Source organism: Aquila chrysaetos, chromosome 15, assembly GCF_900496995.4.
Source record: "Aquila chrysaetos chrysaetos chromosome 15, bAquChr1.4, whole genome shotgun sequence".
In the NCBI taxonomy this organism is placed as follows: domain Eukaryota; kingdom Metazoa; phylum Chordata; class Aves; order Accipitriformes; family Accipitridae; genus Aquila; species Aquila chrysaetos.
In genome coordinates, this window is record NC_044018.1 from 29,476,139 (window position 1) to 29,492,378 (window position 16,240).

Below are 16,240 nucleotides of genomic sequence, written 5' to 3' on the forward strand. Positions count from 1 at the left end.
AATGTGTAAAAGAAAATACTGGAAGATGTGGGGTACTGGCTGGAAGGTACGCAGGGACTTCCTGCCACAAAGGAAGGCTCATCTCTCCCTTTCTCTTTGAGGAGCAGAGCAGTGCAAAAGGAGCTGACTTTCACCAGCAGCATTCTTTGCTACACACATGTGGGGCACCCACCTGAAGCAAGCTGATGATGCACTCACGAGGACAAGATGTCGGGGTGCTGCATCATGAGGTATGAACCTGCAGCTCCTGGAGGGCCCAGGACTTTCTCCCCACTTGAAAACTCCCCTGGACTTCGGGGCAACACAAAGAGTGGATCTAGGCCTGCTGTGTGTAAGCACGTAGAGTCTTTCACCTCACTACCAGACACAGGGACTCCCAGGGAAGTTACAGAAAGACTAGATTGACATCATTAGCCAAACTTTAAATGGTTGAGTAAAAGCAATTAGGAAAAACCCCTACTGCAGACAGACAAACCAAGCAGCACTGGGTGGGTTCCTTCTCCGCCTCTCATACATCTCTTGCATCTACCATGCCTTTGGGGGGCAATTCAAACATCCAGCACCTTCAGACAGGATTGGAAGTCCAAGCGTTAGAAGTCACTGAGGATACTGATGTCTGCAAACTCATTCCTGTACCGGTAAGCGTACAAACTGAGCAGGAAGGCCCATTTCAAGGAGATGAAACTCCAGACGCATGACAGGTAGTAACTTCTGGGATCAGTCAGGGCTAGGAGAGAAAAGGATACAGATACATTTAAAAATCCATTTATCCCTCATGCAGTCTGGCCAGGAAGAACCCAACTCAGCCCCCTAGTTCCTGGGAGATTTTCAGCCTGCATCTAAAGATCTTGTTCTGCAAGCAAGACTTAATCAGTGCCTTATTCCCAGCTCTCCTGACTCAGATTGTAAAATTTCTCATCTCTGCCACAGGAGAGTACTCTGGTCACAGTCTGAAGAAGGTCATTAGTATCTCTTGAGAGGCAGATCCTCAGAGCTGTAAGGTCACCCACTCAGCCACCCCAAACTCTCCTTGCTTAGGGCCCAAAGGATGGAGTTTGTGCGAATTCCTGGATGGCAAAAACACGTGGCTCCAGAAAACAACCTCAACCTGCAATTCTTAATTTCTCCCACCCTACCTTACTACTACTCCCTTCTCCCCCACCATGGCAGGGAGAGAGGAAATCTGCACATCTTGGGGGAAAACAGGAAAGAAAATATACCTTCCTTCTAAAAATGCTTTTACCAATTGTTGTGACCAACATTTAATATATTAGTGCGCTTCAACCTGTACTGCAGGTCTTCAATACAGTGCTGCGATAATCACACATTAGTGAATGACATGAACAGCCTATTTTAGAGAATCTTTGCAAATTAACACCTTTCTTCTTTATCTATTATAAAACCACCTCTACTTAGGGATTACTTTGAAGTCAAGTGGGTATGGTTCTGCTTTTTGAGTGCATGTCAGTGGTCTTCATGCTTATTTTCAATGTTTAAGTTTTTTTGTTCTAGAGATGTCAACAGTTTTGAAATACACTTACATAACCTAATGAGTAAAGCAATTCCACCTCTAAGTGCAAGCTGCTTGGCCATTATTAAAAAATAAAGATAGATTTTTTTTAAGAATACACAAAGCAATACTTACTCAGTAAAACTCACTCATTAAATGTAACAGTCCTAAACTTTCCATACATAATAACCATTGCAGATGTGCTACTTTCCCCCAAAATTAGGGCTTTCCCTAAAATACCTCCATTTCCCTTAAAAACCTCCATTTCCCTAAAAACCCCCAAATTTTCCCAAAACCAGTTTTTCCTCATGTCTCCAAGAAAGGAGGGTGATGAAAAATATTTGGTTTTTCTTTTTACATTTGTATTTCTAACAATTGCATACGAGTATTTTCATATCCTTCCACTAGGCTGAAGCACTCGAATCTCCACAGGGAATGTGTTTAGGCTAAGCCAAGTGCTTTTGATGAGTTATGACCCCAACGCAGCTTGCCCACCACCATGAGTATAATAACAACAGGACTCTTAGTGGCTATCAGCCCAAATGCAGCAAGCAACAAACACAGACAACTTCTAAAAAAAACAAACCCCAAACTTTCTCTCTTTGGTCTACTGCCAAGCAAATACTGGGAGTGATTACGTGAACCCTCCTTAGACAATGTTAAATATTTTATAGCAACACAGCTTTATATGCTGACTAAGTGTAGAAGGCATTTTTACCCTGCTGACTTGTGTTTGGATTTCAATATCCTCACCCACCTGTTTTATAAGTGCTGAAGAGACAACGTTTAAGAGCACTCCCTTCATTTGTCATAGAAATAAGTAAATTCCAGTTCCTATAGGAAACAATGATGGAAAACGTGGACTGCCTGCCAGCAGTCCTATAGACCATGCCTATCAAGGCAGCTATCATGCCCTAAGGGAGTGGCACTCATCGGGCAGCAGAATTACTCATGGCATCAAGCTATCACAGCAGAAAAATGAAATGCAACGGCATTCTTGCAGCCCCTCCACAAAATTGTCTTAACACTTCTCAGAAGAGATGGCAGGAGCACTTCCAGATTCACACCTCAGCTCTGCTTTGCAGGCTCTTCTGTTCCTTCACATCCCATCCCAGTAATCCCAGCATGGCTAGTCATTTCTCCCAGTTGCCTACTGCAACAAAGTACTTACACTGGTGCTTGGTGATGGCCAGAACAAGGAATGTGCAGAATCCCACCACTGAGAGAGCTGAGAAGAGGATCCCGATGAAGAGGAAGAACCTCAGCCCTTTTAACCAGGTCCTCCAGTAATCCTGCACATACATCACATGCGTGATTAGGGCCCAGAGCGCCAGAACACCTGCTCAATTAGACAGCAAGGGGAATCAGTTCCATGCATCACACTGCAACACAGAAAGGTGTCTAATAAATATACATCTCGTTAAACCCCATATGAAACACCAAGGAACACTAATGCTTCATGGCCATGTCCCCCCCCCAAAAAGAGAGGGGAAATATCAGAATAAACGGCTGCCTATGCAAGCATCACTCCCCAAGACCACCCCAGACCCCCTGCATTCCGCACAGGCTTTAAGATACAGATCTTGATTACAGGCTGGCACAGAAAGGACTTCATTCACTGAATGGATTCCCCTAAATAACTTGTTTGTTCTCCTGTTTGGAATAGACCCATTTAATGCATACTCAGTGCAGTTTTATTTAATCCTCCATACAGCTTTCGTGACATTACACATAGCAAGCCAAGCACTTGGCAAAAATTAGTGCACCTTTTCACAAAGGCCAGGCAGCTCCTTTTACATATGGAAACGATGATGAAGAGCAGCACTACATGACCACTGATTTTAGACACCTAAATCAAGATATACAGGACCTGTTCAGTACTCAGCATTTCACATCATGTCCTTTAGCTCCAACCTATCTCTAGTTAACTTCATAAAGAGTCCATTTATACAAATCCCCTCCAAACACTTCAAGTGTTTCAAGTAAAGGGATGTAGAAGTTCAGCTCCCAGATGATTCGTACATACAATTCCTAGTTATGGCAAAGCATGCTCACTAAGTGTTTAAGGTGGCCTAAATCTAACTCCATGCTTTTGGGTCTGGCCCAAAACGTCTGGATTACGTAACCAGACAAATACCTGAGCACGTATAGTTTATATATATTTTTTTTAAGAACAGCCAAATTCACTATGGCTTTAATAGGAACAGCAAAAGGCATTTCCCTAAGCTTAGGTGACTAGTCCATAACCAAGTTTCAACTCCCTTGTCAAAAGGGAAGAAACAGAAGGAAAAAAAAGGGATGAAAGCATTCAAGTATCAGCTGTAAACAGTTTCTGACACAGGGAAAAACAATGCATCCTTCCCTAATCTTGTTCTAAAAACTGCTACCTTTTCACCACACTTCAGAAAAAAAAATGAGAAGAGACACCCAATACAAGAACTGTCCGTTCACATGCTTAAAGCCTGTCAAAGTTTTATAACCTGCCAGAACAAGGCTGCCTGTCATTCCCCATTATACAATCCCAACTACAAGCAACATCACCAACTCCAATTATAGCAAGCTGTTCCTCTGTTTAAGTCTCAGCGCTGAAGAGTATGACTAAATCTCTTTAAGCCGCTAACTCAACCTATAGTTAGAGCCACTTTACAGACTTCAAACATTTGACTCATTTTGGCAAAGACCTCGGCGGCACTTCTGAAATTTGAACCTCCAGTGGTGCAACTAACTGGCTTGTATTTCTCCTTTGCTGCCACCTCCTTTCCAGATTTTATTTTAAGGGCAGCAGGGGAAAAAAAAAATAATAATAAAAAAAAAAAATGACACCACTGCTAAAATACCAGGCTGCTTTATATGGTATCCTGCAATAACACAGACCTCCCTCTGTGGCTACTTCTCAACATCAAAGGAAGCGAAAACCAGCCTTGCCCGCTACAAGATAAACATTTTAATACTAAGGACAGCCACAAGTCTTGCCAGAGCTCATTTGTTATTGGATACGGTCATTATACCCAAAGCTTCCCAAGGCTTAAAAGAACGTATTATAGCACAGAGAAAAAGAACTGCGTCAAAACTCATAGATGAGCACAGTCGAGACTTGCTGTACAACCCACTGGACTCGCTTTTCAGCTCCCAGGCAGCTTTCAGCTCATTTCTAGCAGGTTTTCTGAGCTCACCGCCCACATGGACAACAGATGCACTGCAGGTGCACATCAAATGAAGCTGAATATACACAAAGTCAGTTCCAGGCTATACAGGAGAATCCTGGCAATGCTTTTTGCCTCTTCAATGTCTTGGGATGGGGCACAGAAAGTTAAAATACCTTCAGTGGTGGCCCACAAAAGAGGTGGGTGGAAAAAGGACAACCTTCAAAAAAAACCCCCCAAAACCATAAAAGTGAAAGCAAAAGCACGCAGGGTGAACTAAAAACCCAATGGTGAAGTGCTGATATCCAGGACAGATGGAGCTCACAGACTTTTTATGAGAGTGAACACAAAAGGCAGAATCAGTCCATTACTTATCTGGTTGGACCCGCTGTACCTAAGTGGTATATAAGCATATTTTCTGGCTCCAGGCAGTCAGGATTTTAATTCAGAGACTCTCGTCAAGTCAGCTACAGATATTGCTTTTCCATGTCTGATTCCACACAGGCTACCACTACGCACGCGTGCTAGAGATCACAAAGCTGGCGGAAGATATTTCGGAGCTCTGCAGATGCAGAAGACCATAATTGCGTTGGCAACGCTGTTCAAAAAGCCTGCCATGGGATTTGGTGGAAAACCCTATCACTCAGCTTGCTAAATCACCACTTCCTCGACTTCATATTACCTTTAAGCTTGTGCTCTAGCAAGTTCAACACACATTTTTTTTAAAAAATGGGCAACTTGTGGTTTTCAGTCAGCAAAACAAGCTGCTTCCCCCTCCCAGTGCTTTCAGATGACTTGGCACAATTTATTTGAACTCCTGAGTCAAGTTGCTGGTGTTTCCGCACCAAAACTGCTGCCGATGCTCTGAAAGCTCTGCGCGGGGAGAGCAGAGGCAGCACGTGAGCTGTCACTTGATCTTGCCCCCACTGCCAGGCCTGACCCTGCACCCTCCCCTGACCCTAAAAGCTGACACAGTACTTGAAAGGAAGCTATTTGGCAAAGTGTTGTGTTCGGTTAATTCTTAACATCTAGAGTAACTGCCTCACACATGACTAAGCAAAAAAGCCTCATGACAACTTCACCACGTGCTGAAGGACCGAGTTTGGTCACACGGTCATTATAGACGGGGTATCCTTTTACAGGCAGCTCAGCCAACATCATGTTCTTTACCACGTGAAATAGAGGGGAAAGGAGTCTCTTCCAGCTCCAGCTGCATATTTGCCTCCTCTCCCTTAGAATGCTACACCACTCAGAACCATTGGTGAGGCTATCCAGCTTGCAGAGCGGTTGATCTTTCTTTTTTTTCCTAAAGTGGTAGAAAAGCATTCCAACACGTTAAATCAGCTCACAACACTGTCTGAAAAACATCAGCACTGGCATAAGAAATATTGGTGGCATGCATTCAGGGACAGGTAGGAGAAATGAGAACAGGACTTGCTTTTTTCAATTGCTTAATCTGCTCATCCTGAGCTTGTGAGATCATACTTGGGCCAGCACCTGAACCTCACCAGTGCTGCTCAGAACTAGGGAACAGCCACAAAAGAAAGCAAAACCACCATCCAGATGTCAACAAACACATGTGAATAGAAGGGGCATACCAAGTGGGATGAAGCTATGTAATAGTAGGGCATGGCAAATCCAGCTTAGAGCCTGAATACACGAAGAAAATACAATTATTGCAGGGAATCTAATTTAAGCAGAATCTATTGCTAAATACAGTTATCACTAACCAAACGCTTAAATACAGGAAAACACGTACCTTTTCTAAAAAGCCTTCTTTAAACTAATTGCTTATCTACATACAGCATTCAGCAGGAAAAAAAACCCACACTATTTCTAACTAACTCCAGAGGAAAAGTGTCCATGAATGCTGGAATGGAGCATTTGATTCATGTTTAATTCAGCTGAAATTGGCTTCAGGAAAAGAAACATCAGCTCCTATTCACCAATATACATAAGCTAAGTGGTGAGAAGAACAAATTAGGTGTACTGATTTACAGAAAAGACTTTCATTATCACACAGAGAAACGAAAACCATACTAGTATTTTTAATTAATGTGAAAACTCTCACTTTGCAGACCTTGAGAGCAAAAGGTTTGCAGGTTTTAAACACCAACTCATTAGCTACATGTAGGTAATACAAGAACAGCTAATTCATTCAGCTGTACAATTTCAAAAAAACAGTTTTTGAAACAGTTTTTACTGGAATAGGAAATAAAAGTTTTGCCTCATTAAAGCGTGGAATGATTAACTGTAGGGTCTTCAGGTTTTCTTTTTTACTTCAGGTGATTCCCCCAGATCCCTTCCTCCTTCTCAAATGCACTTTGCATTCAGACACAGAAGCAATACCTGAACCTGCAGATGCAGCCCTGGAGTAGCGTTGGTGGTTGTCAGCTCCAGTTACGTCGCCTGCTCAAAATAACATCAAAAATCTTACACCCCTTTCAGAGAAACATTTGTCTTGGTGGATTTACCCCACACATCATGGTTGGAATGACCCTAAATTGAGAGTGGCTCAGTAAGACACAATCAAGGGATTTCCGACATTGAGCAACGGGAAAGTTACCTCTAAATCAAAAAACTAATTATCCCAAGTACACAAAGCTGCAGGAAAAGGAAACTGGCCTATCAAACAACCATGAGTACATCTGAAACAACAGTGACAGAGGCAGGTTTTTTTAAACATAAGTTAACAGGTATTTTGACAAGATTAATTCCTATTTAAAATACAAAAACTTACAGCATACTTGGAACAAGTTTAAATAAATTCTAAAAGGCAAGTTCAAAAGCAATCCCTCAATCTGTAACCTCGTACAGAAACACACCAATATCTAAATATTTTGATAAGCCCTTTCGAAAGTTTGGCATACTTTAGCTCAAGTGAAACAAACTTTCCCTTTCTCCAAACATAAAAACAAAAACTGTGACAAACAAAGGTTTTCTCAGACCCCTGCTCATCACTGACCAATTCTTCAGTCCCAGCAAAACAAGTTGCATTGTTGACAGGGAATAACAGCACAGCTGCCTTCCCTGAGGTCAGAGCAGCCAGAGGCCAAACATGTCAGGCCACGTTTCCATGCTGTGGCAGGACACTGTGTACAACACTAATGGGCGTTACAGATTCTAGGAAAAAACAACAAATGTGCAACAGGGGCCAAAAAACCAAGCACACACATTCACACAGAAGCTATTATGCAAAGAGCATTCTTATTCCCACCTTCTGAAACTCAAAATGAATGTTGATAATGGCAGACCAAGATGATGGATGGCAAACAAAATGACAATAAAAATGAAAAACAATATTAAAAACTACTTGCATAGTTCTGGAAAATATGAAGCCTATGGTCATCAATTAGAAGACTTTCTTTCAGAGTACTTACAAAGCCTTCAGTCATTTTCTGTCTAAACAATCTTCTTTTATACGCTCTATTACCCTAGCTGGAGCATTAGAAATACCTACTCCAAAAGGAGCCTGAGCTTTGCCAACCTAAGTTCGTTTTGCCATTTCTAAGTTTCGAAAACTTTGCTTTGTCTGGTTAACTCCCAGAAAGGGTAAAATGTTTTCTTCCGGGAGCTAAAGCCAAGCTAGCTCAGCCTCAGCTGTTTTTGGAAGAGGTTAAAAATGGGTTTTCTTGAACAGCTCTTCTGCCAAAATAGCTGGGGATCAACACTGAAATATTTTAGGAAAACAGCTCTCAAAGGAGAGAAGTCTTTGGAGTATTCTAGTGAAAACTGGTTTTCACTTGGCAAAATTTCCCTCTGGACACGTGCAATTGAGTGCTTAATATTACAGGACGTTTGGTTCGGAGGAAAGCAGATTGGGCCGCACACGTGCAAGAAGAAAAACCTGGCGTTTCAGCTTGTTGTTCAGCACCGAGTCAGTCTGCTCAGCCATTTTCAGAAGCAGGAAACAAGATGTACAGATTTCAGACGCTCTGTGCCTGTACCATTCACATTTAAGATGAAATCATCACATTTTCCAGCACATCAGCAGCAGTTAGGAGGGACTCATTCTCTCCTCACAACTTAACTAAATTACGATTAAGCATAAGCCATGTGCAGTCTTTTCTGCATTTGCTTTTAGCATGCTTCCCTCCCTTTTCTCCATTCCTAAGACGATGGACTAAAGCAGTCACGAGCCAAACCTTAATCAAACAATATGTAGTATTTTATATGCAAAGCCAAATATTTAAAAATGCTTTCCTCCATCGCTGCAATGCTTTTGGGCCATGCTATTCCAGCCCTGGATAGGGAACAAGCCAATTTGCATAAATATGCAAGGTAGATTAGTTATCAGAGAATCACTACTTTCGTACACAACAGATACTGTGTTCAGCATAAACTAGCTTCTACTACTTTCACTTATCAGATATTTTTAAAGTTTCAAGTGTCTGAAAAGTACATTTTGTGTTTCATCTTCTTTGCAGCTGCTTTAATATCTGGTCCACATTATATTTGCAAAGCACAAGCTCTATATTTTGCCAGAAATATCTGAGCAGCTTGGAAACAGCCAATAAGTCTCTTTGGAGCGGAAAAAACCCCCCTCTCTTTCTATTAAATTTAAAAAGAGAAGATACATACACAAGAACATTAAAAGCCACTCAGGAAAGGGCTGGATACATCCTGAAAACATTTAATTGCTTTCTTCTCTTTAAACTGCCTCTGGCAGAATGAAAACAGCAGAGATGCTTAGAGATTCATGGCCTACTTAAAAAAAAAAAAAGAAAAATATTAATTTAAGACAGTGAGGGGAGAAGGTCAAACATACAAACAAGCAGTAAATTATAAAAGCCACTGTGACTAGCTCAAAATTAAATAGCAAACCACCGAGACAGCCAGTATTAACTCAGGAATGACTTTCTGGGTCCTGTGATTAGTCGATTAAGTTGCTGTCCCTCAGGTTATCAGAAGCACTCAATGGGGTGTTTCTCTTTAAAAGAAGGATATGATACAGAAGGTCTGTATCTGATTTAAGATGATCCCAAAATTCCCAAGTATGCATGCCCAGAGGCATATTTAAGATTTTGAGGATTAGTGAGTTGATTTTACTAGGCATTGTGTGTGGGGTTTATTATTATGAAAGCCAACCGGAAAGACTGGAAGGTAGTTTGCTCAGCACCTTAAATTACATGCTTCTGGTTTCATAATGAGAGGTAACTGAGGGCTCTAGTTACAGACTCATCAGTATGTGGCAATTTTCCCTCCACAGAACTTTAATACTAGAACTTGGAGTAAATAAGTATCTAAGTCTTTATTTCAAATTATAGGAAATGTATCAGAGCAAGTGTACAAGCAGCAGTGGAGAGCAGATTTCAATGCAAAATGTAGCAGGAAAGGTTCTCTAGAAGATAAGCAAAAGATAAATAAACCGATTACAGAGAGACAGATACAGACTCCTAAAGAGACAGGAATCAGCAGGACTTCTTACAGAGAGGAAGTATATGGATAAACATCCTAAAACACAGGTCTCTGACAAACCAACGGCACATCAACAAAAGCTGCAGCAGGCTGCAATCCATCTCACCAACACAGGCAAGAGAAAAGCAATGACAAACACACAGGAGGTGATGAGAAAACCAGAAAGATAGTTAAAACTAGATAAACATGTACAAACACACACTCACAGAGAAGGCTGGCAGGCAAAGCCTCAGCTTAATCAGAGGCATATTAACGAGGAACTGCTGCAAAGCTGCCTAATACACCAGCCTGAACAATTTTCTGCCCCCCACACACAATGTCAGAGCTCCCAGCCACAGCAGCCCAACCTACAACTCACTCGCAGGTGCTCAGATCGCTTTTTGAAGCTTCTGAATGAAAAAGGCACATATGGGCCAAAAACCCCCTGTTTGTGCTAAAGACACCGAACCCACCCAGCACAGCAAACGCACCTCCAGCACAGGGGTTTGATTTCACAATGACACCAGCCGCAGCAGCGCACACGCTGCACCCCAGCACTCAAGCTGGGTCACACATTTTGGGGGAGAAGCCATCTTTCCGCATTATGTTATCCTGTGCAACATGCAGAAAGTTGCAACAGGTTTATTAGTAGACTGAAGGGCACAAAACAATGCCTGACAATTAACTTTGAAATGTCTACTTGGCGGAAAATTTCAGAAGCTCGCCCACTTCCTTTCCTGCCATTCTCTGCCAGTAGAAGTAAGTACTAGTTAGCATGTTATGATAAAAACCGGGTGATATAATGAAGCATGCCAGAAACAAACCAAGTGAACGCCCTGCTTACCTGAAACTGAAGTATCCACAGTGTCTAAGCATAATGCAAACCACCTACACACCATGATTTTTTTTTCCAAGAACAATCTTACTTCAGCAAGTAGCCTTAGCTTCAACGCACAGAAAAAAACATAGCTTTTCTTTTTTTTTTTTTTGGCTCCTCCACAACTAAACAAGCAACACTTAGCTCTCTACCCATGCAGGCTCCAATGTGCAGGACATGAAATGTCGATTTGTAAGGCTAGAAGTGAACTGAGGGCACAACTTGACTTTAACATTTGTCTAGCAGCAGAATGAATGTAAAAGGTCCTCCCCATACACAAGGGGTTTTATTCCCAACTCCTTTCTGACCCCTCCGTCGCAGGGATAACAACGTTTGTGAGACAGCTCACTGAATATGCTCAGTTCAGGGGTGGCAGCCTAAAATAAAGTATCATCTCAAATGTCTGGAGCACACTTCACCTATTGAGACATTGAGGGGGTAGAAAAGCAAAGCAGAAGGGCAGGAAAAAGCAGCCATGAATTTAAGATGACAGGAACCCCTTAAATCAGCTTTATCTCACACCAGAACACACATTTCTTAATCTTTTTCTGAGGCTTTGTGATCCTACTGTGACTCTACCTATATACATTTCAACAGATGTTTGAGAGCACACAAATTCAGAGTCCAACCTAACAAATGACCTTTTTTTTTTTTTTTTAATTTTGTTTCTTGCTTACCTTGCTCCTCATTACCTTAACTAGCTTGAATTACCTGGTAATTAACCAGCACACAAACCTCCTTCTTCTGGCAGACAATAATCTAAATAACTTCAGCACAGAAAGTACAGGATGGCTTCTCTCTCTGCTTTCTCACCAACCTCCTTCTAGAATGCAGACTTCCAAAATTCCTCTGTGAACACAAAGACAGCACGTGCATGCAGCATAAAATATTACTTGTTATTTTCTTGTGCATTTCTGGGTTACAGCACTCCACTTTCCTTGTGCCACCTAGTAAAGCGAGGTGTTGGAAGGTTCTCTGCTTAATTCCAATTCCAGCTGGAATTCATGCTTTTTGGAGGGAGAGGAAGCAGAGAGACAACCACAAACCCTACACCTCACAGCTGCGACAGCACAGCAAATACCAAGAGGTACACCGAGCACTGGGTGTTGCTCACGCAGCAGAAGTAAGCCAGATTCTTTACAAGTTTAACTTCACTTTCTATTCTTCCTCCAGGTACTCGGCCAGAGAAAGCCATGAGTTGCTGAGCTGACAAACCAAGAGAGGACAATGTTCTGCTCCAATCCAATAATTAACTAAGGTCCACAACCGACGTAGGCATCTGAATCTCACTGATTCCAGTGGACATTAAGATGCAGTTTACAGCTTCTGGCCTGTATGACAAGTAGCCCAAACACCTGTTTCAGAGCACCTGGCACAAATGCTTACAGGGGGTATAAATGTCAGGAGGCTGGGGGTTTTCTTTCCTGAAAATACAGAGCACACAAACACAGGTTGCCAGACCAAAATTTTACTAGGAAAGTCAACAAAGCTTTCAACTATAACTTTGAAATAAAATCCTCTTTTCTGTAACAATGCTGGCTAGCCTGTGGATGTGGATATACCTACTCTGATGGCCACACACAACTTAAGCCTCAAACTTTTAGAAGTTTTCCCTCCATAACATAGCAAGTTGTACACCATTATTAACTAAAGCTATTCCACCACAAACAGCAAGTTTGCTAGGTGTCATTGCAAAAATCTTCTTGGGACCAAGGGGAAGACTAGAACAATTCCCTCTTACCAGCAAAGAGGTTATAAAAATACATAAATTAACTTCCTTTTTTTCCCCCAGGGATGACTATCAACAGATGCAGTTAACGTGTCCCACAAACCATGGGTTTGCATCTCAAGTTGGAAATACAGCCAGAACACTGTGAGCTAAGTCTCGCAAACAGTTTTTTATTAAAAGTCACTCCCTTGCGGGCACAACAAGCCCCTCCAGGTCAGGAATTCCTGGGCAAATTGGGAAAGCGTCACCTGCAGGCTTTCCAAAACAGAGCACAGCCCACCCAAGTCCCAAAACCACATCCTGTTGTCATCTGCTCTAGCCACCAGATAGAGCTTTTTTCCCCCCACACACCACAAGCCCAGTTTTGCCACCTTCACCACCAAACATGCCAAGAAAACCAATGCACACATCATGAAGGCAAGGGAGCTGCCACACACCAGCGGCCTGGCCTCAACGCCATCCCCAACCACCAGCTATCGCTTCCTTCCATTTTCAGGCTGCTTGGTCATTTTTGGCCAGGTAAGACCACACACCCGGGATGAGGTGATGGGGGGGGCTCTGGGCTCACCCACCCTCACAGGTGCTTCCTGAGGGGGTCTGCACTCCCAGGGCAGCGCTACTCACCCCCCCCCCCCGCCATCTCCCCTCACCTCAGGGATCACCCGCAGGCAGCACTGAGGCGAAGGCACCCCACCCCACTGCCCGTCACCCCCCAAGGGAAGGCACCCCACGGCCTTTCACCCCCAAGGGAAGGCACCCCATGGCCCGTCACCCCAAGGGAAGGCACCCCACGGCCTGTCACCCCCCAAGGGAAGGCACCCACGGCCTTTCACCCCCAAGTGAAGGCACCCTACACTGCCCGTCACCCCAAGGGAAGGCAACCCCATGGCCCCGTCAACCCCCCAAGGGAAGGCACCCCATGGCCTTTCACCCTAAGGGAAGGCACCCCATGGCCCGTCACCCCCAAGGGAAGGCACCCCACTGCCCGTCACCCCAAGGGAAGGCACCCCATGGCCCTTCACCCCCAAGGGAAGGCACCCCATGGCCTTTCACCCCTAAGGGAAGGCACCCCATGGCCCGTCACCCCCAAGGGAAGGCACCCCACTGCCCTCACCCCAAGGGAAGGCAACCCCATGGCCCTTCACCCCCAAGGGAGGAATGCAGAAGGCCACCCCATGGCCCGTCACCCCTAAGGGAAGGCACCCCACGGCCTTTCACCCCTAAGGGAAGGCACCCCACTGCCCGTCACCCCAAGGGAAGGCACCCCACTGCCCGTCACCCCTAAGGGAAGGCACCCCACGGCCTTTCACCCCTAAGGGAAGGCACCCCACAGCCTTTCACCCCTAAGGGAAGGCACCCCACTGCCCGTCACCCCAAGGGAAGGCACCCCACTGCCCGTCACCCCAAGGGAAGGCACCCCACGGCCTGTTCACCCCCCAAGGGAAGGCACCCCACGGCCTTTCACCCCTAAGGGAAGGCACCCCACTGCCCGTCACCCCAAGGGAAGGCACCCATGGCCCTTCACCCCCAAGGGAAGGCACCCCATGGCCCTTCACCCCTAAGGGAAGGCACCCCATGGCCCGTCACCCCCAAGGGAAGGCACCCCATGGCCCGTCACCCCTAAGGGAAGGCACCCCACTGCCCGTCACCCCTAAGGGAAGGCACCCCACGGCCTTTCACCCCTAAGGGAAGGCACCCCACTGCCCGTCACCCCAAGGGAAGGCACCCCACTGCCCGGTCACCCCTAAGGGAAGGCACCCCACGGCCTTTCACCCCTAAGGGAAGGCACCCCACAGCCTTTCACCCCAAGGGAAGGCACCCCACTGCCCGTCACCCCAAGGGAAGGCACCCCACGGCCTGTCACCCCAGGGAAGGCACCCCACGGCCTGTCACCCCCAAGGGAAAGGCACCCCACGGCCTGTCACCCCTAAGGGAAGGCACCCCACGGCCCGTCACCCCAAGGGAAGGCCAACCCCCACGGCCTGTCACCCCCAAGGGAAGGCCCCCCACGGCCTTTCACCCCTAAGGGAAGGCACCCCCACTGCCCGTCACCCCAAGGGAAGGCACCCCACGGCCTGTCACCCCCAAGGGAAGGCACCCCACGGCCTTTCACCCCTAAGGGAAGGCACCCCACTGCCCGTCACCCCAAGGGAAGGCACCCCACGGCCTTTCACACACACCCCCCCACACCCTCCCTCAGCACCCACCGGCGGGCCCCGCTGCGAGAGTTCCCTCAGGGGGCGGCAGCGCCCCGCCCCGCCCCGCCCCGCCGCCTTCCCCCCGCTACCTCGTACCCGAGAGCCCCCCCGCCGCCGCCGTAGCGGGTTGTCGGAAGGTCGGTGCCAGGCTCCAGGTGAAAAAAGAACCGAAAAGCCCATGAGGGCACCGACCGCCGCGTAGGCCAGCGGATGGCAGCGCCCCGGCTCACCGCCATCGGAGCACTGCTGCGCCGCCGCCCCGCCCCGCCCCGCCGACACCCGGCCCCGCCCCGTGCTCGCGCACCCCCTGGCGGCCGGGAGGACCGAGGGGAGGCGCGGGGCGGGGACATGGTTGAGGGGCGGGGGGGACACGGGGGGACACGGGGGGACAGCGGAGGGGTATGGGGGGCGTGGGGACACGGGGGGCACGGGGTGGACGGGGGGGGCGTTGGGGACACGGGGGGACAGCGGAGGGTATGGGGGGCGTGGGGACACGGGGGGACAGGGGGGACGTGGGGGGTGTGGGGACACGGGGGGACAGGAGGGTATGGGGGCGTGGGGACACGGGGGGCACGGGTGGACGTGGGGAGCGTGGGGACACGGGGGGACAGCGGAGGGTATGGGGGGCGTGGGGACAGGGGGGACACGGGGTGGACGTGGGGGTGTGGGGACACGGGGGGACAGCGGAGGGTATGGGGGGCGTGGGGACACGGGGGGACACGGGGTGGACGTGGGGGGCGTGGGGACACGGGGGGACAGCGGAGGGTATGGGGGGCGTGGGGACACGGGGGGACACGGGGTGGACGTGGGGGGCGTGGGGACACGGGGGGACAGCGGAGGGTATGGGGGGCGTGGGGACACGGGGGGACACGGGGGGACGTGGGGGGCGTGGGGAACGGGGGGACAGCGGAGGGTAGGGGGGGCGTGGGACACGGGGGGACAGGGGGGGACGTGGGGGCTGGGGAACGGGGGGACAGCGGAGGGTATGGGGGCGTGGGGACACGGGGGGACAGGGGGTGGACGTGGGGGCGTGGGGACACGGGGGGACAGCGGAGGGTATGGGGGGCGTGGGGACACGGGGGGACACGGGGTGGACGTGGGGGGCGTGGGGACACGGGGGGACAGCGGAGGGTATGGGGGCGTGGGGACACGGGGGGACAGGGGTGGACGTGGGGGGCGTGGGGACACGGGGGGACGGGGGCGGAGGGACTATGGGGGGCGTGGGGACACGGGGGACACGGGGTGGACGTGGGGGGCGTGGGGACACGGGGGGACAGCGGAGGGTATGGGGGGCGTGGGGACATGGGGGACGTGGGGGACACGGGAGGGGACATGGAAGGGGGGACGGACACGGGGGGACATGGGGGACACGGGGGGGACATGGGG

The 16,240-nt window shown here is 47.9% G+C and overlaps 1 protein-coding gene across 1 annotated transcript; it reads right to left on the reverse strand.

Annotated features, from left to right (window-relative positions):
- Nucleotides 1–401: 401 nt before the first annotated feature.
- Nucleotides 402–15,090, reverse strand: LOC115351003 (heme transporter HRG1-like). The gene is given in 5 exon segments (XM_030037246.2): nucleotides 402–727; nucleotides 2,682–2,849; nucleotides 14,951–15,020; nucleotides 15,023–15,060; nucleotides 15,063–15,090. Coding segments are annotated over 5 exon segments (441 nt in total). The 3' UTR covers nucleotides 402–590.
- Nucleotides 15,091–16,240: the final 1,150 nt, after the last annotated feature.